The following is a 25,438-nucleotide window of genomic DNA, read 5'->3' as shown; positions in this document are numbered from 1 at the left end:
TGCTTACAGACCTGTCTTTTGTGAAAAGTCATACCCCAGACCCACTTCAGTCTCCAAAGCACCCCAGGAGATGCATGAGGCAATCCACTGGGATGCTAGAAGAAAATATTTCTGTACCATTCAAGAAACAAAAATACTATTAAATGCTATTTATTTTGTCTTTATCTCAACCTTTTCAATTTATTTTTGTGCATGTTTTAGAATGCAATATATCAGTTTTATTTATAATTATCCTAAATATGCATACACTGAGGGTGCATGCTCAAAAAATTCCTACTGATAGGTATGTGCAATCAAAAAAGTCTGGAAATCACTCCCCTGGACAGCTTTAAACACTTAAAGATCAATCACATGGTGTAAGATGAGGAAACCTTAGAATTTCCTACTTTAAATTTGCTTATATCCAACATAAAATATAAGCCCCCCAATATAAAATATATCAGAAAGTCCTCCAGCCATTGAATATATTTCGAGTCAGAAGTAAAGCTATGCAGAATATAAAAACTTGAGTTAATGAAAACTTGAACTTGATATAAATCAAAAGCTGAATAATCCATGAAAAACTCCTCCCAGAGAGATTAAAGGCAGACAAATTAACCAGCTCTCTGACAACACAAAAAAAAAAAATGCCCTTTCCAGATCTTGCACTCCCTGAAAGGAAAACGTAGCACAACCTTAGAGAAGTCAGATACAGTAACCTCTGTTCTTCTTCTCTCGTGCCTTAGTGTATGGCTCTTCCACTTCATAGAAATCAGTCTTTCTGTATCAAAATCACCTTCCTTTCCTGTTTATACAGGTTGTAATTTAGAGTTTTGTCATTCCCTTGGTGTAAAGTGGAAAAAAAAATAAATACATTCACTAATTCAATTTCATAGGCAATTTCTTATTTAGTGCCATACGTCACAGTTACAAGCTGTTGTAATATCAAAGTTATTTAAGGTCATACTATTCAATAGCCCTTACAGGTAATTAGAAATTAATCTTTTAAGGTTTGTGTAAACAAAAAATTAAACAATGTAATTTTGTTGGTAGTTAGACGTAAAAACTACCTTTCCATCTCAGACACCCATATATACCCACATCTTTATTCTCTGTGCCTTTCATTTTGATTGTGGCAAGTAACTTGGAGCATTATAAAACTGTTTTAAGAAAGTTTTTGTGATTCGGGAGTTTTAAAATACATCAGATTGATACCTGACTTCGATGACATAGTAAGAAGCTAACTTTAAGTACTCAGTATCAAGGAACAGAGGAGTAAGACTCTGAGGATCTAAACCAGAAGGACATTTTATACAACTAAGATCTGGAGTAAATTACTATATTAACTAATCTAAATAAAATAAATTCAGATGGACTGTTTTAACCACTCTAGCAAAGTAATTACACCAGGCTTGTTAAGATAAGTGTCCTTCTACAGTTGTCTATTTAAAGAGCATTTAATCATTTACCACACACAAATGCTTATTTCTTTTCAGAAAACTATATTAAAAATATTCCATCCAAGGCTAATGAGAATACAGACCTAAAACAGGCATAACAATCCATTTTGTAGGAACAGCAACTGTAAACTCTGAAAACACAGAACCATTTTTCAGAGGAACAACGCATGTCTCAGTCAAAACCAAGTGCTCTGAAAGTTGCTAGGTAATTTTTTCCCAGAGAACGCTCATTAGTGTTACAAAATTGATGTTGTTTATGAAGATACAATTGCATTACTGGTAAATTGGGTTTCAGTTCTCCTGCGTAAATGTACTACATAGTTTGCCTATTTCCTTTCATATATTATACATTCCATAAAATACACATATCTTAACTAGTGGGGTTTTTCTCCCCCCTATTTCCAATCACTTGAAATTACTTTAAAGGTTGGTTTAATAAATATTAAGAACTTCAGTCCTAGTGGAATACTGGCAGTATCCACTAACAGACTAGCCAGAAGGTCCACCAGTCGAATGTCATTAGACATCCTACTTTTAGTCACCAATATAACCTCAATTGCTTTGATGGGAGCTATTACAGACACGTAATATCTTAACTACAGTAGTTTTTTGAAAAAGAAAAACAGAGCAATTATTGTAATTTGATACAAGAATGGTCAAAAAACCAGCAAAAGCAAAGTGGGTCTTTGTCTCTTTTTCAGTCATCCAGAACACTGACTCAAAATTGCAGGAGTTTTTTTCTCATGCTTTGCTTTTACATATACTCAAACTAGATGGTTTCTCAAATTACCTAGTTCAGTCATGTTAAGACAGGTCTGATAACTTAGTCAATGGGGGGAAGAAAAACTTCCACAGTGCAAAGTCTTGTGTGACAGTGGACTGCACCTATTTCAGCACCTTATAAAAAATGAATGGAAGAAAGCATGGTTCAATCTTATCTTTAATATATTTTTAAGAGGAATATTTTATGGAAGTGCTGCATTAAACCACAAGCTGTTTACAAGGAAGATTAATTATAAGCACCACCATGATAAGTTACTTCAAACTGTGCAACCAACATCACAATGGTAGAGATGATATTAGAAGATTAAATGCTGTTCACGCTCTACATTCAACCAGCATACAACTTTCATGGAAAAATCAGTAAGAGGAGTAAGATGACAAATGGAGCTATTTTTCTTTTATGGTAGGATATTTTTGCATAAAGCTGCCCAATCCATATTTAAAAAAAAACACAACTTTTTAATTTTAGCTTAGTATTTCAAATGAAAGCAGTATTTTGTGCTATTTGGTATGATCGAATGTTTGCCACAGAACAGATGTCATTCTAGCTACTAGAATTCAGAAATATTGAAGCTCTCAAAGTTAAAGTAGAAATTCCATTTTATTAACTATATTTCAAATTATTAATGACTTAGGAATCATCATTGCCAAGCACAACAGGGAATAATTCATTATACACAAGTGACTTCCAGTCTGTAAGATAATCAATCTGTCTAAACAGTCAGTGTTACAACATACTATTAAACCAAGTGCTTCAGTGTCAGAGGAGGAGTGCTCACTTTTTTCCTTCTCTCATCTGGCAAGAAAACCAGCCAGGAGTGGAGAGGTAAACACAGGTGACTTATGTTAATCATTGCACATAAAATGGCCTTCCTTCCAATCAGTTGCATTATCAACACACACACCAACATTCAAGCAACTTGCTATCAGCACTGGAGTAACAGTATTGAACACTTGTGCACCAAAAGATATTTAACAAAGGGGGGGAAAAAAGGAAAACAAAGAGTGAATTCTCAATATCTTGCACTAACTGTGTTTTGTCAAGCAGATTTGTATCTTGGGGGGGGTCAGGGTCGAAGTCATAAACTACTTAATACCCTATAAAACCTTTTGGGGAACAATCTTGTAGTGGGAAGAGGCAACATGACAGCATTTAAATGCAGAAACTGTTCTATAGTCTATAAAAATTACTAGTGTTTAACTTTGCATAAAGTGAATTAAAAAATAACCTGCTGTGTAAAACTGAAAACACAAGAAACACCTTATACCACTGTGTTTCTAAATCAAGGCACAGGTTTTATTTTCTCAAACTGTTGAGGGGATGCAAGGAAGCCTGTATGAATATAGGAAGGGTACACACAATGGAATTGAGGAACATCACCTTTGCAAGAGGAAAAAAAAAATCCCTCAAACACCAGCATCTAATCAGTGATTTTGCTTTGTTAGGCTACTGTGGCAGATTATTTTTTTGTACCCAAAGAACAAAGTAATTCATTCAGTTTTATTTTATTAACTATATTTCAAATTATTAATGACTTAGGAATCATCATTGCCAAGCACAACAGGGAATAATTCATTATACACAAGTGACTTCCAGTCTGTAAGATAATCAATCTGTCTAAACAGTCAGTGTTACAACATACTATTAAACCAAGTGCTTCAGTGTCAGAGGAGGAGTGCTCACTTTTTTCCTTCTCTCATCTGGCAAGAAAACCAGCCAGGAGTGGAGAGGTAAACACAGGTGACTTATGTTAATCATTGCACATAAAATGGCCTTCCTTCCAATCAGTTGCATTATCAACACACACACCAACATTCAAGCAACTTGCTATCAGCACTGGAGTAACAGTATTGAACACTTGTGCACCAAAAGATATTTAACAAAGGGGGGAAAAAAAGGAAAACAAAGAGTGAATTCTCAATATCTTGCACTAACTGTGTTTTGTCAAGCAGATTTGTATCTTGGGGGGGGTCAGGGTCGAAGTCATAAACTACTTAATACCCTATAAAACCTTTTGGGGAACAATCTTGTAGTGGGAAGAGGCAACATGACAGCATTTAAATGCAGAAACTGTTCTATAGTCTATAAAAATTACTAGTGTTTAACTTTGCATAAAGTGAATTAAAAAATAACCTGCTGTGTAAAACTGAAAACACAAGAAACACCTTATACCACTGTGTTTCTAAATCAAGGCACAGGTTTTATTTTCTCAAACTGTTGAGGGGATGCAAGGAAGCCTGTATGAATATAGGAAGGGTACACACAATGGAATTGAGGAACATCACCTTTGCAAGAGGAAAAAAAAAAATCCCTCAAACACCAGCATCTAATCAGTGATTTTGCTTTGTTAGGCTACTGTGGCAGATTATTTTTTTGTACCCAAAGAACAAAGTAATTCATTCAGTTTTGTAGCAGACAAATTATGCTGAGAAAAAAAAAACAACAAGTCTGGAAAAAGCTGCAGATCATAACACTGTGGGGAGAGAGGGTCGCTGTGTGGAACAATCTGTTACGCCCAGCCTTAAGCAGACAGAGCAGAGCTGCAGGCTCTAAAGCCTTTACATCAAAACAATGTTATAAAGAGAAAACAGTCACAAACATTTTGCCTTCTGTCATTGCCTACTGCCTTTTTGGTAGCTTCATGAAACATTTTTTTGCAAAAGCTGAAAATACACACTGCACTGAACCAAACCCTGTAATCTGAAACAATAGCTGGAAACATGGCATTTTATTGTCTGTTCTTCTACTAAAGAACTAACTTTTCAGGGAGGGAAAATACAGGGTTGAGAGGAGGAAAAAGAAATAAGATACTATCCATCCTCCTCCTTCCCCTTCCTTTTAGATTTCAACTAAGTCAGGTTACATACAACACGTACATGATAGAAAACTCAATTCTTCCAGTACCCTTTCCACCACTTTCTTCAATCTGCTTTTGCTTTTATCCTGCCAGTCCCTCTATCACTGACACATTCTCTTTTTTTATCCACTGCCTTTCATACTTCTGTTCTACTTCACTAACCTGCTCATTAGCAAACAAAAAATAGACATTGGGGAAAATTTTGATTCAACAAATGGTTAAGTAAAAAAAGGACTGAAAAGAGAAACTGTAATTATATATAAAAATCACGTACATTGGCAAACACTGAGGAACAGGCACTTAGATGAACCAGAGGACATCAGCTTCCCTTCTTTTCTCCAGTTTGGCAACAATATTCTTGCACTTACACAAATAAAAATGGCTTTCCGTGTGACTAAAAGCTGAGCATTACCTCATCCATAATTCAAGAGGAAGGCCTGAAGATTGTCTGATCTATTGCCCCTTTAAAATGACATTGTTGGAACTAACTATGAGTGGTAGCAGTAGGAAGTCAACTCAGAAAACAAAGGAATACTGCCTGGAATAGGGCACAAAATCCTGAATAGTTAGTACCTCATGCCGGTAATTATTTAAGTCTAGAGAGGGAAACTATTTACCTAATAATTTTTCAAGGCTTGTTAAAATTTAAATATACTTCAAAACATTATGCCCTCAGTTCACCACCACAGTATTTCACTGTACTACTGTGACTTTACATTGCTGTGTAATGTTCATAGAAGAGAATATTAATTTGGTCCAGACATTTGACATTTTATTCTCTAGGTGGTAGGAATTTAACTGCTTCATTTCTAACATGCGTAAGTTGCAATTAAAACTGGTACAATAAAGTCCTGTAAAAAATCTAAAATTCAGCTAGAAGCATGTAGTTGGTGCAAACAGAACTCTTTCCAGAACTTTACTGTCCTCTTTCACTGCTCTGAAGACAAGTAACTTTTTTTAATGAATATATGGTATTTTTACTTCATACGTTCTTACGAACAAATATGATCAATTGCATGGCACAGGCAATGCCCACTCACACTTCTGTTCCCTAACTCATTGCACTGCTGGAATAAACATTAAGACAGTGAGCCTTTTCCCAGTATAGTTTTCTGGTCTCTCTTTAGACATACACAGTGTACAGAAACCTGTGCTAGCCCTTAAAGACAGCCAGCACCAAACCCACTGTTAGTGCATCAGCATGCCTGACAATTTATTCTGGGAAGTTCTAATCTAATATAGCTCTTATGAGACACATTATGTATATGCTGGACCACAGGAAACAGTATATTTGTATTTCATCTCAGTGTTCAGAGTATATACCTACAGATGTTAACTGTGAGGAATAAGAGAAACTCCAGATCAATAATCTACCAATCTCCAGCCTAATAAACTTAAGGTTGATCTACACAGACATGTACAGAAGTGCACAGAAGACTATAAATTCTTTTGTCTAATCTACAAGTCCACGTGAACCATTAATATTCTGCAGCAGGAAGTGTCTCCATGCTCTTCCCCTATTTAAAAGTGAATTTATAATCAAATATGTAAGCTAGCACTGAGGAAAGACTAAACATTTGTTTAGAAATCAGAGTCTCTTGAAAATGTGATCTTTAAAGGTCCGGTTTATTATAACATGCAGAGATTGTATGGATGCTGAAAAATCAAGTCCTATTGATCTGACTTTATATTTAGATCACCACTGCTGACACAAAGGAAACAACAGAAACCTGGCTGGGGAAACACTGACCTTAATTTAAACACATACAGAACACTTGAAGCACAACTGAAATACACCATTCACAAATTAACAGCTTAAGAGAAGGCAGGGAATCAGATCAGCCTAATTATGGCAGAACCAGAGCGTGTCTGTGCACAGACATACAGGGGAAAAAACAAAAATTTTGAGTATTAAGCATATATTCCTGTGTACAAGATCCTTTTTTACACAATTGCATTGTTTTCTTGTCCCTTAAACAGAGAAAACAGAAATGAAACTACTGAAATCAGTGACAGATGTAAGACAGAAATAATGAGTTGTGCCCCTAAATGACAACAATAATGTTTTCATTGAAGGTTTATCCGCTCCATTTACTCCAGAGTGCCATACCTGTTGAAGTTAATGTCTGGATAACTAGAATATTCAGACTTCATCTTCGCATTGCGACGTGGAAAAGTACAGAAGAAAGCATTGGCCAGAAAACTAGCAATCTGCTCCTGTGACATTGTGATGGAGTGATTCATCTTTTGTTTCAGTAGAGGTATTGGCTAACAATAAAAGAAGTGAGGGGGAGGAAGGGGCAGGAGAGAGAAAAATAATTAGCTTAGCCATTTTAAAAGAAAAAAAACAGGAACACAAAATCACATTTGTTAAATCAGCGCACGAGTAATTCAGGCCATTGGTGAGCCCTTTAATCAGCAGCACCATTAAAATCAAGAACAGTTTTTTCAAGACAATTCAGAAAAAGCTTGCTTGACAAACTGCAGATTTCTAATCAGCAATAAAAAGAAAGACCAAGAAAACGCAACTTATCAAACAAAACCATAGGGAATGGCAAGGGGAGAAAAAAAATAGATGGGATGCTGCAAATCCTCAATCTTAAAAACTGAAGTAAAAATCCACTTTCAATATGTGCATGGTTAAGAACCCTTAAGGAACTTTGTCAGCTGCAATAACCATGCTTAATACTTTACAATGAAAAAATAAAAAATAAAGGCAGAGTCATGCCACAGAACATCACCCTGTGACTTGCTTTGAATTTTGTTTCATCCAACTTGAAGAAATTATACTGGTAACATTTACAAAAAGGGCATGATTATACATTCTTTTATAATCAGAATAAAGAAAAAGCTCAGCTTCACTTTGGTCTTCAGTTTGGAGTTTTATTTTACTCAAGCCAGTGTTTCTTTAACATAAAAATAAACAAAGAGGGAGGGGGAAACCAAAGAAAACCTGAAGTGCTAGGCATCTTCCATTTTATTAGGCTTTAGCCTCCTGATTTGGAATTTTCACTCACTAATTTCATGGCTTTCTATTCATTTTTTTAAATTATGCAATAATACAGGGCCATGAGGGAAATACCATTCTGACTGCTAGGGAGTCCAGTAACAATTACGATAAACACACTTGACCAGAGAAAGAAGTTTTCACCTCTTCTAATATTCTAAGGCAAAACCATTAGCCTAACTCCAGGAGAGCTGAGCAGTTACATTTGAATCCATTTAGGTGTGAATACAGAAACTGCTACTGATTTGGAGTGTTGAATAAACAGCCCTATTGCTACACAAAACAAACAAATTTTCCTTAATTCTTATAACTCCTACATTCACATTTGTCAAATCTCATTCTGCTCTCTTGGTATTTAATTAACAAGCTATATTGTGATATCTGAAGCCACCCAGTTAGGGGGAGGGAATCCTGAGAAGTCCTCTCTAGTAAGTTTTACAAGCCTATAAAAATAGGATATTTTGGACAGTATGTTACAGTGGAACAAATTTAGCCTTACGTCTAAAAAAAAAGAAAGACTGACACAATACTTCACAATTTACTCTACCTAACAGTACATCTTTATAAAAGGCATTACTACATAGACTTGCAAGTCTTGTGCTTGACTTTGTGTTCAGAAACTTCATAGCATTCTCTTAAACTTCCTCTATCAAGTGACTAGTAAAAAAAATACATATAAGAAATACTAATACTGTTTGAAATGGTGTATCAACTACATGACTCGCACAGCGTAACAAAATAGGGAGGGAAAAATACATTTTCCTTCGTTATGATTAAGAAAATTTGTAAGAAGCTTACAAAGTCCTTACCCATCATACACTCTCACTTACTTATCAGTTCTATTCAATTCTATCAGCTTTACCGCCTACAGAACTGATTCCCACAACAATAACAAAGAAATGAGCTAGGTTTGTATGTGCACAAATATTGCGATGTTCCCAAGTAAATGAAGACTTTATGAAAACACTTGTTCTAGGATTGAAAAATTTCTGAAGTAAAGCATCAGATGGTTTAAGATTATTCAGGTATTTCCGTTTATAAGTGTGATCTTTAAACCCGAAAGGTTTCATGGTTACTTCATTAAAGAAAAGTAAGAAGCAACTCCAGCATACAGAAATATAGAACGGAAAGTGTTACTGAAGTTCAGGCTAAAAATGTGACAGCAAGATGTATTTTTTTACATTCTATTACAACATTAGAGACATGTATTGTCTGGTCTGCTCCCTAGGCCTCAGCTACATTCAACACAAAACTATAACTTTTATTGAGAACGTAACATGATCCAGATGCTTTGACTTTAGCCATTAGTCAATTTGCAGAATTTGCAGAAAAATGGTGTGCCACACAGCACTTAACTAGCTGTGTTTACTAACCTGGGTACAGATACTAGGGAGACAGAGTGCCAACTTGACCATATCAGGAAGAATGGACTGGAACAGATGTTGAGCCTCTGCGTCTTCAAGAACCTGTCAGAAAGAAAGACAGGGAACAAAAAAATTTAGGGAAAAACAAAAGACTTTTACCTCAGAAATAATGGAGACACAAGACATTTGAACACAGGACCCATCCAAAACATAAGAGAAAAAAATAAATCCTGATAGTTTTACACAAGTTGGTAGCATTTGTCATGGGAGTACCTCACGGCAGTTTACCTTGCAATAATCCACTAATTGAAATACAGAAACAACACAAAAGTTGTAGCTGAGTAAACACGTCACCAAATGCCCTATAGAGGAACCTTGACTAACTTATGTCTTGACTCTTTTCACAGAAGCAAACCAAATTCTCAACTGAGAACAATCACTACCTAACCATGAAAGCACTGGAACTATTTCTTAACTTTCACATCATAGCCCAAGTACCTGTGACATTCTTGTGGTAAGGAGATATGAAATGCACTGCTGGGTCAGAGCAGTGGCCTGCAGCAGCAGCTACAGGGAATGCTATGTAAGAAGAGCATTCAAGCCTGGCCACTTTCTGGGGTTCATTCCCACCACATTTCTTTAAGAACTACAGTTGTTGGACTACATACATTAAAGGGTGCAGCATATCTGGTCCCACATGCTTAAGTTGCAATCTTTTCAGTCTTTTCCTGTAAGACAGCTGAGCCTACAATTATTTCAGCTGCCCCTCTTTACCTGCTCTAACATACTTCCTGAGAAGGAGAGATCAGAATTGACAATATTTAAAAAAAAAAGAAAAAAAAAAAGGGGCACATCAAAGTTTCACAAGGTTTCCCAAAGCCTTTTGTACTGAAGACCAAGTCATACCAAACCTTTCTTGTCTTGTTCTCAGTTCTCTCACTGACACTGTGTGGCCCACTGTTGGCATGTTTGGCTGCCAAAGCATATCAAGCCAACATATTCAGACCAAGTGCAGGATCTCTCTTCTAACTCGTCTTCTTGGTCATATAATCAAAGCTTTGTAATTCACACTTCAATGGAAAGTTTCACACAGATCTCAGAATGTAAAAAAGATACTGTTTGCTTTCTTGAGAAGAGAAAAACACAGCGCCTCTGTTTCAAAACATACTATTCCCCACAAAGGCCAAGCTGAAAATATTGTTTGAAGGCTGACAACTTTCTTCTTCCAAGATCATTAAAATAACTACAGAAGTACCTCTGCTCTATTCATTCCCATTTCAAGTGATATAGAGGGGTAAGAGTACTCAGGAAGTTAAAACAAAACAAAACACAAGCACACGCTCAAAGGACAAACAACTTATGGTAGGGGAGGCGACAAAATAAAACAATGTCAATACCTGCACCGTTACTTTCCATACATTATGCTTGCTGTTCATGGAGAGATACAAACAGGGTTGTAATTTAAAGTTTTAAATCAAAACAAAAACTTAAGAACAGCAAGCCTAGGAAATGGGAAAACTCATTTGATATAATAGACAAAGAATATAGGAGTATATGTTTTACTGAAGTCAACTTTTTTTTCCTCAGGGTTAAGAAACAGACAAAATGCATCTTTCACTCCTGTTTACAGATACATGCTACATATTTACACAGTATAGGTCAGATACTGAAAATTATGATCTAACCTTTAACACCATCTGCTCTATCAGGAAACTTTGTTCTGTTCTTAGACATAATGTTTAAGTGCCATAAAGTAAAAACTGAGCATTTAAAAGCTGAAATTTCAGATTTCACTACTGAAAATGAATATATAAATCTATTCAAAAGATGACATTTAACCTCAGAGGTCTACTAGGCTGTCAAATTCTGATATTCTCTCCCCTTTGGGTAACACTTCCTCTCTTCCAGAGTTGACATATAAATAGTGGCTGCTATGCTTTGCTGACTGCCACAGACTATACAGTTTCACTTATCTGGTGACACATTATGGCACTAGACTTTGTCATAGCTGTCAACACTTCAACCTTTTCTTTATGCTTCTTTGAAAACAATGTAATAATGGTATGAGTCAATTTCTTCCCAAAACAGAACCAGGGCCAGCAATTGCAGAGCTCAGCTTTGATGCAGAATGCATAACTGCAAAGGTCACTTCAACTCTGAAATTTTACTTTTTCTTCTCCTTACTTTCCTAATGTTGTACCAGAACATGCTCTCCTCTCTACATTATTTCTATATATGACTTTTACTAGACCTCCATTAACAAAACCCACAAACTTTGGAGCTGTTAGTGCCCAGATTGTTCTCATCAGACTTCAGACAGATTATTATTACATGTAAACAACAAATAAGGTAGAAGTTTTTGTGACCAGTATGGGGTACCACGAAACCTTGTGAAAGTGTAATAAAGCCACTTAAAGCCCACAACTTCAAGATAATCATTGAGTTCACAGACTTTGCCAAGAAACTCCTAATTGTGCCTTATTCTATAAGCAGGCCATCAAGCAGCTCTGTTCAGGCTAAAAATGTGACAGCAAGATGTATTTTTTTACATTCTATTACAACATTAGAGACATGTATTGTCTGGTCTGCTCCCTAGGCCTCAGCTACATTCAACACAAAACTATAACTTTTATTGAGAACGTAACATGATCCAGATGCTTTGACTTTAGCCATTAGTCAATTTGCAGAATTTGCAGAAAAATGGTGTGCCACACAGCACTTAACTAGCTGTGTTTACTAACCTGGGTACAGATACTAGGGAGACAGAGTGCCAACTTGACCATATCAGGAAGAATGGACTGGAACAGATGTTGAGCCTCTGCGTCTTCAAGAACCTGTCAGAAAGAAAGACAGGGAACAAAAAAATTTAGGGAAAAACAAAAGACTTTTACCTCAGAAATAATGGAGACACAAGACATTTGAACACAGGACCCATCCAAAACATAAGAGAAAAAAATAAATCCTGATAGTTTTACACAAGTTGGTAGCATTTGTCATGGTAGTACCTCACGGCAGTTTACCTTGCAATAATCCACTAATACAGAAACAACACAAAAGTTGTAGCTGAGTAAACACGTCACCAAATGCCCTATAGAGGAACCTTGACTAACTTATGTCTTGACTCTTTTCACAGAAGCAAACCAAATTCTCAACTGAGAACAATCACTACCTAACCATGAAAGCACTGGAACTATTTCTTAACTTTCACATCATAGCCCAAGTACCTGTGACATTCTTGTGGTAAGGAGATATGAAATGCACTGCTGGGTCAGAGCAGTGGCCTGCAGCAGCAGCTACAGGGAATGCTATGTAAGAAGAGCATTCAAGCCTGGCCACTTTCTGGGGTTCATTCCCACCACATTTCTTTAAGAACTACAGTTGTTGGACTACATACATTAAAGGGTGCAGCATATCTGGTCCCACATGCTTAAGTTGCAATCTTTTCAGTCTTTTCCTGTAAGACAGCTGAGCCTACAATTATTTCAGCTGCCCCTCTTTACCTGCTCTAACATACTTCCTGAGAAGGAGAGATCAGAATTGACAATATTTAAAAAAAAAAAAGAAAAAAAAAAAGGGGCACATCAAAGTTTCACAAGGTTTCCCAAAGCCTTTTGTACTGAAGACCAAGTCATACCAAACCTTTCTTGTCTTGTTCTCAGTTCTCTCACTGACACTGTGTGGCCCACTGTTGGCATGTTTGGCTGCCAAAGCATATCAAGCCAACATATTCAGACCAAGTGCAGGATCTCTCTTCTAACTCGTCTTCTTGGTCATATAATCAAAGCTTTGTAATTCACACTTCAATGGAAAGTTTCACACAGATCTCAGAATGTAAAAAAGATACTGTTTGCTTTCTTGAGAAGAGAAAAACACAGCGCCTCTGTTTCAAAACATACTATTCCCCACAAAGGCCAAGCTGAAAATATTGTTTGAAGGCTGACAACTTTCTTCTTCCAAGATCATTAAAATAACTACAGAAGTACCTCTGCTCTATTCATTCCCATTTCAAGTGATATAGAGGGGTAAGAGTACTCAGGAAGTTAAAACAAAACAAAACACAAGCACACGCTCAAAGGACAAACAACTTATGGTAGGGGAGGCGACAAAATAAAACAATGTCAATACCTGCACCGTTACTTTCCATACATTATGCTTGCTGTTCATGGAGAGATACAAACAGGGTTGTAATTTAAAGTTTTAAATCAAAACAAAAACTTAAGAACAGCAAGCCTAGGAAATGGGAAAACTCATTTGATATAATAGACAAAGAATATAGGAGTATATGTTTTACTGAAGTCAACTTTTTTTTCCTCAGGGTTAAGAAACAGACAAAATGCATCTTTCACTCCTGTTTACAGATACATGCTACATATTTACACAGTATAGGTCAGATACTGAAAATTATGATCTAACCTTTAACACCATCTGCTCTATCAGGAAACTTTGTTCTGTTCTTAGACATAATGTTTAAGTGCCATAAAGTAAAAACTGAGCATTTAAAAGCTGAAATTTCAGATTTCACTACTGAAAATGAATATATAAATCTATTCAAAAGATGACATTTAACCTCAGAGGTCTACTAGGCTGTCAAATTCTGATATTCTCTCCCCTTTGGGTAACACTTCCTCTCTTCCAGAGCTGACATATAAATAGTGGCTGCTATGCTTTGCTGACTGCCACAGACTATACAGTTTCACTTATCTGGTGACACATTATGGCACTAGACTTTGTCATAGCTGTCAACACTTCAACCTTTTCTTTATGCTTCTTTGAAAACAATGTAATAATGGTATGAGTCAATTTCTTCCCAAAACAGAACCAGGGCCAGCAATTGCAGAGCTCAGCTTTGATGCAGAATGCATAACTGCAAAGGTCACTTCAACTCTGAAATTTTACTTTTTCTTCTCCTTACTTTCCTAATGTTGTACCAGAACATGCTCTCCTCTCTACATTATTTCTATATATGACTTTTACTAGACCTCCATTAACAAAACCCACAAACTTTGGAGCTGTTAGTGCCCAGATTGTTCTCATCAGACTTCAGACAGATTATTATTACATGTAAACAACAAATAAGGTAGAAGTTTTTGTGACCAGTATGGGGTACCACGAAACCTTGTGAAAGTGTAATAAAGCCACTTAAAGGACCCCACAACTTCAAGATAATCATTGAGTTCACAGACTTTGCCAAGAAACTCCTAATTGTGCCTTATTCTATAAGCAGGCCATCAAGCAGCTCTGTTGAAAATACTCCCCTGTTTATGAAGAGGTCTCCTAAACATGGCAGGAAAAGTCAACAAGAGTTTAAGCTCAAACATCATTTGCTTCTTCCCAGAAATGTTAAAGCTTCACCAAACAGATGTCGCAGTGCACAACCTAAGAACTCTGCTGCTCAACTGCAGGTGCTCTTTTTAGAAAACCCCAAAACAAAACAAACAATAAAAAACCCAACAAAACAACAGAAAAAACATCCAACCAATCAAACCCTTCTCCATAAAAATAACTCCTTGGGGAGATATTCAGTCATGTGCTTCCCATTTATACCTTGAGGCTATAAACCCCACTATTGCAGTGTCAGTAGAGTCAGAAACATGTATCCTACTTTGCTTTAAGTTTCTGAAAAAAACTAAATAACTTGAGTCATGGCCACATCCACATAATCATAACTTACCCTTCCACCCGTGGACTTTTCCTGTACGGGTAACATTACCATGAGGCTTCTATGGAAAAGAACACCTGCAAACACCTGGCTCTTTGGCCCTCATCCTCTTTTGACCACTAAACCAGCATGCCACCAAAGCTGTAGCTTTGTAGATCAGGCACTGTCATTGTGTGATCTCAGTTATGCTCAGTGCAACTCAAGAGCCTGGTTTTATCTGTAACAGTCTTTTCAGGCTTTGAAAGCAGCAAAAAAGAATACTCAATCATGGAAAGTAAAAGGGTTCCAGGACATGGAGTGCTGACACACACCACAGCTACATCTGACAGACATCTCGTGATGCAAATGCCTGGGAGAACCTAGCAACAGCACAGAGAATACCTGGTGACAGAACTGAATGAAGACTTATTTAGAAATAATCATCTTCAGGAAGCAGCAAGTTCTACTGATGTAAAATCCAGTGTATTTAGAGTTACACTACATATTCTACTATTTTCTTGCTGCTGACAGGGACTGAGAGTGTCATTCTACCCCCCCAAATACACACACACTACACTTTAACCATTCCCATGTTGACCTGACCATTTCCCAGTTCCTTCAGTTTGCTGGAAAATAAGCTGGGGGCAGAGGGAGTAGTCATCCACTGCATTAGTAAGTTAAAAGAGCCTACCAAAAAGTCATGCATTACTAGATGTTGTGCAACATTGGTGGTAGATGAAACAGAAGCAGTCACACCCCTTGTCACTGGGCTACAAAGACAGATACCAGTTGCAACTCCTCTCACTGAAAAGCAGTAATACTCTAGTTAGCATGAAGCTATTACAACAAGCACCTCACCTTGGAAGTAAATCTAACACAGGAATGTCTGTATTGATTCAGCAATGTACTTCTAACTGTGAAAAGATTTTTAAAAGTAGAACTACACAAACATTAAGAAAAAGGACTGGATTTCAGTTTTTAAAGGCTAGTATTTGTTTTAGAACTTAAAGAATTCCAAAATATAAAACGGTTGTCAATAATTTTTGAAAAATGAAAACACAGGAGGTATCCTAGTAATTTTGTTTTTAAAAAATTGATCAATTTCTCCTTTCCTTATTATGCATAACATGTCCCTTGCAGCTTCCTTCAGGATTTGAAAAAAAAAAAAACAACCCACAACAAAATGACATTGTTTGCTTTATTCATAGTCCTCCAATAATGCAAAAAAGTACTCAAATTAAATAAAAGCAGGGCTTATGCCCTGAGGGAAAAGTATATGGAATCAGAGTTGCAAAGCATGACTTTCCTTTTGCCGAAGAAATCACTTGGCGATTTCATCAGTATTTGCACTGGAATGACTGATTAACTGAACTTGACTTAGGGTTCCAGTTCATAAGATGCAAATGGTTCAGTGAGCCGAAGAAGAGCTAAGAGCTCTTGGCCAAACCTGCATCACAATTTTGCAAAATGAACATTTATACTGCAGCAAAGAGGCCTGACTAAATGCTGCCATAAGTGATGGCCACTTGTCACTACAAACCAGTCCTCCAAAACGTAATGAACAAGTATGCCTGGCAGTCCTAATAAGAAGAACCTGAGGTAGCATGGGGTTATAGTGATGGTAGAGTTTAAATCTAAGTCTGACAGCTCATCAGACCAAACAAACTGCACATACAGAACACCAATTTGGACAGCTCTATCAATCACAGGAGAAGGTAGAGCCATCATGCCAACAGGCAACCAGCATGCTAAGACTGCAATGGCTTAATGCTTTCAATTTGTTTGATTTTATTTCCCCATATTAACTTTTGTGTCAGGACAAGGACCAACTGAACCAATTGTTTAAGGATGAAGGTGAAAAACAGACTGCTTCCTTCAGATTTTGTCTCCTTTATTTCCTAATTCTAATGGATTTTGACCTTCTGACTTGTTCCTTCCCAACTGCAGTAACATGTCATGCGCTTTCTTAGAATTAATTTGTTTCAGCTTCTAAGTGGTCTGTACCATCAGTTACTAACACTGAACTGCCTTTCCACTAACAGCTTTCTTAATTATTTTATTGTAAGATATTCTATGTTTAGAGGTGGTAATAGCCTCGTAAGTAATTAGGCAAATGGTGTAATTTCTATGTACTCTATTCACAGTAAGTTCATTCTCCTAACTGCAGGAATAATTATTTTCTTTTTTTTTCTTCACTATCTTAAATTTATTTAAAATAATAAAATACTCCTATGTATTTTTTACAGGGCATTAAGACTCACATGATAAATACTTCCAAGCTGAATAACTTGGTTGCAAACAGAGGTGTGGCAAATAAGGGCATATATAGCCTACCTAGATATAAAATTATTACACCTCCTTTACGTATGAAATTAAGAACACAAAAATAAAACAGGCATGTGAACAAAGCAATACTATTCACATTCTCACAAAGAGGAAGATTCACTCAGTGCCACTCACAAGGAATATTCAAGTGGAACTGGCTATGAAGCCTAAGCCAACTTGGAATGGTCTTCTGAAAATAAACTGTTCAACATTTGTAATTTTGTCTTTTTGGTGAGGATAGCAGAGAAAGCAAAAAACTGTCAAAAAATATTAAAAATTATATTTGGGGAACAAAGACAATAGGAACTTGTGTTTAAGGGCTTAATTTCTTTTTAAGACTGTTAACAGTCTTGTTCTAGTCATAAGCAGTAAAATGCTGCTTTTCTACTTTCAATGCATAGACTGTACCTCCCTTCCAAAGGCTCCCATTTCACTGTCAAATGAAATGTAAGACTTCAGTTGTGCTCTTGCACTATTCTGGAATATATTGGTTCTTGTGCACTTTTGGATGCCAAAAATTTTGCTTTTTCACTTCTGTTTTTTCCATAGAAGAAACTCCAGACATCCTGAAGTATCTCCCTCACTGTTCTCCTCCAGCTAAGACTTTTGTTTGAGAAGACACTTGGTACAAGAACTCAAGTGCACTTAAACACACACAACACATGGCTGCTCCTTTATCGCACTAAACAAAGTTGTCTTCTTTTTCTCTTCCTTTCAGAGCAGCCTGCACTTATTTACTTGTTCTCCTGTTCATACAAAAGTTGCATGCTTTCTGTATGCTGTTTGTGTAACACCTAAACATGATGGAGTCTGGATCCATGACTAGAACTCCTCAGTGCCAATAAAACAACCAAGCCACTGTCTACAGCATTTACATCTTTTACCTGAAAGTAAGATAACCTCAGACTGCCAACCTGTATTCCCTTTCTTCCCTTAATTCTTAGGACACAAAGTGCTTTTAAACATAACAAAATTCTAAAAGCAGACTCTTTCAATTTGTTAGTTGGAATAGCTGTGAAAACAAAACAAAACAAAAAAACAACAAGCTTCACTAAGTCATAGTCTCTACAAAGCCTTTTCTTCTAAAGAGGACGTAGACAAATTCTACTTAGACACATGGTGCCAGAACTGTCAAGTGTATCTGATACCCAGGCAGAGACACTAGGCTGTAGACTGCTAACTTGTGTGCTTAGGTAAAGCAGACTATTTGCCATAATGTAAAATACTACATATATATATATATATACATACACACACATATATATAAATGAGATTGAAATCTAGAAGCACAGCAGAGGGAGGGTAGGGCAGAGTTTAATTCCCATTTTATTAAGTTAATGAACCTTCCAAAACTGCAGGATAAACTTTTCTCCCTCCTCTAGTTCCTTTACAAAACTAATTCAGTAGGAAACGCATTTAGCTGTCAAATCCATCCCATTTCCTGAGCACTTGTCTGATTAGACACTGAGGGAAGGACAAAGTAATCTTTGGAGGGAAGAGCAAAATAAACCATAACACCGGATTATGCAGAAAAGAACCTTATTTGAGAGGAATGCTTCTGACATTTATCAAAACCACAAACTGACGCTTTAGAAGTAAAAAAGAAGACAGCTTACAAGGCAGAGGTTAATTCTTTGTTGTTTAAATTTTTCCCCCCTGAAGGCTCATTCACATCTTCTGCCAATCCAACCTTGGAATGATCTCTCAGGTGTATCATCCTTAACAACAGCAGCTTTTTTCTCAAAGCTTTTCAACATTTAAATAAAATCTGAGAGAAAAATGTGTATTTACTTTTCAATCTCCTAATGGTTTTAGAAGCCCAATCTATATTTCCAAGGCACCAGAAATCTAACCTCAATCTTTTTCCATTAACAATGAGTGAAATCTCAGTCCTGATTCTCTGCAGGCCACCAACTGACTCTACCTGTACACTCCCACAAAGCGATTCAGTCATGAGTAGAAGGATCACAGCCATTTCCAAAGCAGTGCCACTCCTGGGAAGAAAAGTCTAATGCTGCTTTCTAAATATTTTTGAGTTACACTCAGGAAGTACAAAGTAGCAGAAGGGACAGTGACCTTGTTTCTACAGCTAGGCTGCAACACGACGAAAAGAAAGTATTTTTTACCTGACTGACTGACAGAATCTAAGGGTAAAAATTAACTGTTTCCAGCTTAATTCAAAACTTTTACTTCACATAGTACTTGGGGGAAAAAAATGTTTAGTATTGCCATGATTTTTAAAATATCTGCCAAGAACCATAGTATGAAAGCCTTCAAAAGCCATATATTTAACTACAGCTTTTTTCAACTAGTTTTGAAAGTGATAAGCTTGGAAGTAAAAGCTGAATTTTCTTGAACATTACTAAAAAAATCCCAAACCTCTCAAGCACAGACTGAAGGGGAAAAAGAAGGATCAACTAAAAACAACAAAATAACACTGTAGATTAACAAATCTATAGACTACTTTTCGCTCATCAGTATTACAGACTCAAAATAACCAATATCTTTAGAGAAATATCCAGTAAATAAGATTGTATTTGCCAAATAAGACCCTCAGACCATCTCCAAGGGTACACACTCTGCCACCTTTGCAAACCATGTCTTTAAAGAACACATGGCAACAAACAAATTCCACAAGGAAGCAATATAATAAAATTCAGTTTTTCAAATGAAAACGCAAAAGAAAAATTTGGAATATAGTTACAACATACTTCATTTATGCCTTCATAGTCATCCTAACAATGGCAATGCCTCTTTATTGCTTCTCTACTTCCATGTACACTCTTAGAGTGTTTCTCTAAAAAGCTTTAGCTATCATCAGGTTTTGTTTATTCTGACTTCTTCAGATATTAAAATTAAGGCACAAAGCAGCTAGGGAATGCCACCAAAACCATATGTAACTTCCCTTAGTTGTTTGTGATAGGTAGCTCTGTATGGATAAATGATGATTTACACAGAATCCAATACAAGCAAAGAAATCTTTTCATCTGCCCCATCGCTAAAACAAACAAACAAAAAAAGCCAGAACATTTATATTTACCAGATATGTTTCTTTTTTACTACAATAATGTTCTCCATACAGTGAAAAAATTATGGAAGAGACCCTCAGGATTTATCTTTACATTATCTCAAAGCATTACATATCCACAAACACTCAAGACAACACAATGAAAACTCTACACCTGGTATGTGCAGATATCCCTTCCCTGGTAATTCAGAGTCAACAGTCTGATGCAAGAGCCACTGTCATGGTGCTTACAAAACATCACTTAAAAAATACTCAGCTGTTTTGCTAAGAAAGTACAGAAAACTAACAATATGCCTGTAATTCAGTACGCAATGCTATTTTTCCTTTCCAATGCTTAGCTTCTAATGTATTGAATGCTCACAAGATGCATATTCCCCCCACCCCAAAAAAGCTCAGATTTTGTTCAATATGGGGACAAATTGCTTTCTGCTACTGCTTAAAGAAAACCCCTCATGGCACACTCAAAAGGCCTTTTCAGTTCGGATTTTTAAAAAGGTAATCTGATGTAATGAAAATTGTTTGAAAACATCTGGACTAAAATGAAATGCAGAGCAAGGAGCAACAGATGGGTTATTTTCAGCCTCGGGACATTTTGTTTCTTGCTTAAAAGCCTACATTTGTAGCACTGACATCTCTGTACAATGCTCACTTCTGTTAGTACTGTCCAGACAATTATAAAAATTACTTCTCAAAAAGCCAGTCACCAGAACAATTCGGTGCTTTGAAATTCCTTCTATTCCAGTATCAATGATTACAGCAATCATTTTTTCAAGCAGGTCTTTCAAACCACAAAACTTACAGGAAAGACTGACAAGGTTTGTAAGATCTGCTAGGAGACAAGAGTGGATAAAGCATTATTAGAACATGAAAGTCTCCCAAGATATGCACATACTTAACAACAGTGAGTGTTCTTAAACAGCTTGGTCCTTTTCAAATGAGTAAAAATCCAAAGCTCAGCCGTAAGTCAACTAGTCTATACTACAGTCACGTGACCTTAAGATGCTTATAATGTTTTTTAGAAAAAAAATGGAGAAAAAAAGGAATTACAAATTAAAAAATCGTCCAAGTACTTCCCAAAATTTCTTACTGTTATAGGGTTATTAAATACACGTTGTTAAGGTTGTGTCCACACACACTTAAAAGCCATGTGGCTGCTTGAAATTTTGCAATTGAAGTATCTAATTGACAAGATATTTCTAAAATTAGCTCAGTGATCTCGAAATGCAGCCAATTCTTCTCAGAGAGGAAACAAACATACTGCCAATATCTGCACATCTGATTTTTCTGCTCTGTTCTCAAACATTTAATATGTTCCATCTTAACTCAATTACTTGCATCTGTCATTTTCTGCAAGTATCAAGTTCGTGTCAAATGTGTTCGTATATTCTGTACCAACAAATAAGAAAATACAGTGTGGCAAAAAAATGCACTAATCACTTTCTGTAGATATTGTCCCAGGTTTTACCAGGTTTACACCATAATTCAGCAATTCAGTAACACACATTTGTTAGGTTTTTCAGTGAAATAAGAGTTTTCTTCTATTTATTTTTATTATTCCTAAGTGCAAAGCATTGCCTAACAGAAAAAAGACCCATTGTAATATGCTCCACCACTCCTCCATTTAAGAATATTCTCCTATATTCTGCAATCTGCACAGAACACCTTCAGTAGAAAAAAAAGTGAATTGATATCTTCACTTAGGCCAAAATTTAAACAGGAAAGATTTTTGCAGACTAAAACTAATTTCTAGTAAAATTACCCATTGTAATCTTTCAAGAAAATGAAAACAGAGTTTTGGAAGAGCAAAACATCTGTCATGTAGGCATGAGATACTTATGGAAAATAGAATAAGTTGTATTTATAAATCTATTTACATACTTGCATACAAGTTTATCTATTTGTAAGTGACACTTAAAGAAAATTTGAAAAAGGTATTAAGTGAGGCTCTGGAAATTTACAGGTGACACTTGCATGTAAAAGCAGAAAGTAACTAAGCCTCACATCTTGACTGTTTCAGACTTCTAAAAGGATCTAGCATCCAGAAGCATAAGAGTCACGCAATTTTTAATGGAAGACGTAGGGAAAAATCTCATTTCAAACCTAATTACAGCTGTAATCCTAGGACAAACATTTTTAATAGTCCATATTCCATTTATGTAAAAGCATAACTAAAGGATGAAGAAAAATAACCTATTCCTTCAGCATGACAACTGACCCTGTTCTGCTACATAGCTTTTTATCAGATTTTAGGATAAGCTGAGATTTGTGCCATAAAAAAATCCTGCTAACAGCCAGTTTTGAGGCTAAAACAAGGGAATTCATGCTTGACTGGAAAAGGAGAAAAAGCACAGACAAAGTGATCTGGTGCATTCTTCCTTCTCCTTGATGCTGAAGCTTCTTCTCTGCAATTAAGTATAAGCAGAAGAGACTAGCCTTTTTAAATAGCATTATCATGTTTCTTTCAACCTCACAGAAAAATCCTAATGTAAAAGTTATACAGCTTCTTTCAAAAGAGAAAAGGATTTCCTGAATGCTGAATTTATATGTAATTGACAGCAAATATGCAGATCCTAGTCATTACATTGATTGATTGGCTTCAAACAGCTTTCCCAAAAGACAAAAAGACCGTAGGACATCTATAAATAGGCACTGTAGACACACATGCTTCTTCTGACAGTAAAAGCTGCATCTAGCAGTTAGAAACTGAGTATTTTACCTAAAAGGATGAGTTTTTGTAAAGATATTGATGGCATATTGAAGCCCTTTAAGTCTTCCTAGTTGTGTCAAATAGGCACCAAGGGTTTAAAGCCTTGCAGAGACTGGAAAAACAAATTCTAAAAGACGTAAGTGTCCTCAAATGAGGATCATTGAAAATGTCAATTATCTTTATTATTTTTTCCTGCTACAGGAAACTAGTGTATAGACCCCCATGCCTTTCTGTCAGCAATGTTTCATATCAGTACTATGGCATAATGGGGCCTGTGTGACAAGGCTACTTCTGCTTCTCAATTTTAACCTAGCAAAGTTGTAAGACCATAAAAACGGACAAAAGTTCATAAGAGCCCCAAAACTTGTCTGTAAGTGATCAAGATGCCTAGAAACATCTAACAGCAAGAAAAGGAAGTAATCAGCAGCACTTCCCCCAAAGGCTTTTTACTTGTAATAATCAGTTTCAGAAATTTCCAGAGTCCATCACAGTATCTCTGTAGGTGTCAATGCAATCTTTCTATCAGCAAATTCTCAAAATCCCTCTGAAACCTGATGTAAAGCCACATCACCCTCTACATCCCCTGACAAGGAGCTCCACAGCCTTTTTCTTCAGTATCTAAGTAATTACTGTTGTCTGTTTTTGAAACTCTTACATGCTAGGAACACTTACTTATCTGATGTGCCTGAACTGATGTACTAGAAGAACGAACAGTCATTTCCTCTTCACTCTCTTACATTCATTATGGACACCACTGTTAAACCCATTCCTCACTTCTCTCTTAACCAAGATAAAAAGATGGAACAGTTCTAGCTTATTTAGATGTTACTCATATGGAAACTATTACATACCTTGCCATGAGAGGAATCAGGAATGGTGTCTTTTCTCTATTACATAGACATAAATTTTCCCGCAAGATGATCAAGATCATAATCTACATAAACATATAAATAGTTATGGACACTATGTGAATATCTGCAGGATGTATTGTAATCCACTTTTCAGATGACTTCAGAAGCTCAGGAACAATCACTGTCCATGCCACTCAGATTTGCCTCAACTCCAGTCTTCAGTCTATGCTTCTTAAGAGATCAATTAAACCTATGTCTAAACTATTGACAATTTCCAATAATGAGTAATACAGAGAATACAGTTTGTCTTTCAGTGACATTCTTAAGTACTGGATTTAATCCTTTCCAGCACTAAATAGCATGCAGACACTATTTCACAAGGTAACTTTATAAACATAAATATTTGGAGAATTCTAAATGCCAGCAGTTCTGCACACATAACATGAGTCTCTCTGTTTTGCATACACAAAAAAGCAACAAGAGTAGTTACAGTTCAGGTTACTAGATTCCGATTGCTTTTAATGAAGCATATTAGACAAGTCTGAAACTTAGTTACCTTGCAAGTAAAAACTGAAAAGCATATGACCATTATTCCTTTGTTTTTGGAGACTAAAATGAAATAAACACTGTTTTTCCTCTGTAGTTCTTCTCCAGGTTTCAAAATTAAACCACCTGAGCAATGAAAGTGCCTAATGTTATTTCATTTTCTGCAGAACTCCTTTTTCGCACTTTCAGTATCTGTCTCACGTATTTTTTCAGTATATTTTTTTTAAAAGCTTTGTTGCTAAATCTCAAGTTTTAGATGGGACCAAATAGCTCAGTTTGATACAGGACAAAAACAAGTTGTGAGGCTGCTCACTGACTGGTTCACCTGAAAAAAGCTCAAATTTTAATTACAACAGAGGGTCTATACCATGAAGGTCCCTGATGCTTCACATCAATCTTGTTGACTTAATTCTTGTACACTATGCAACTGAAATGGAATTTAAAAGCAGGATCACTTGTAAAGAAAGTCATTCACACTTTATATAATGTCATGTCATTTTCAGATTTAAACACCCCTCTGTTCCTGAAAGAGCAGGGCAGATGCAAGCAATAAGAGGAAAAGTTTGTGAAACAATATTAATAAAAATTATGCTTAAGTTTTAAGACACTTTAAAGCAGTGGGGAATGGTCCATCTTTTTCCCCCCCACATAAGACTAAACAAAAAATGCCTTTCAAGTCAGCAAAGCGAGAGTGACGCCTTTTCACTGATTCACTCAAGGACAGAATGAACAGGCCTCTTGCCCTACCAGATAAGTGCAGAGCAAAGAAGCAGCACAAGGGTTGCGATAGCTGGCAGAAAAATAATAGATTAAAAATTGCTCCTAACAGAATATGTACCTGGCCCATGGTGATTGGCTAATTCAGACAGTACTTTCTCGAACAGTGGTCTCT

The 25,438-nt window shown here is 36.3% G+C and overlaps 1 protein-coding gene across 1 annotated transcript in view; it reads right to left on the bottom strand.

Moving 5' to 3' along the window:
• Positions 1-25,438, bottom strand: part of PARG (poly (ADP-ribose) glycohydrolase) — a 64,221-nt gene that overhangs the window by 27,599 nt on the left and 11,184 nt on the right. Inside the window, exons 6-7 of the mRNA XM_010001131.1 lie at positions 12,193-12,285; positions 7,191-7,348 (exon numbers count right to left, since the gene is read on the bottom strand). Coding sequence (XP_009999433.1) covers positions 7,191-7,348; positions 12,193-12,285 — 251 coding nt within the window. The remainder of the gene's footprint in view (positions 1-7,190; positions 7,349-12,192; positions 12,286-25,438) is intronic.

Source organism: Chaetura pelagica, unplaced genomic scaffold (assembly GCF_000747805.2).
Source record: "Chaetura pelagica isolate M959 unplaced genomic scaffold, ChaPel_1.0 scaffold346, whole genome shotgun sequence".
Taxonomy (NCBI): domain Eukaryota; kingdom Metazoa; phylum Chordata; class Aves; order Apodiformes; family Apodidae; genus Chaetura; species Chaetura pelagica.
This window is presented reverse-complemented; position numbering and strand designations above follow the sequence as displayed.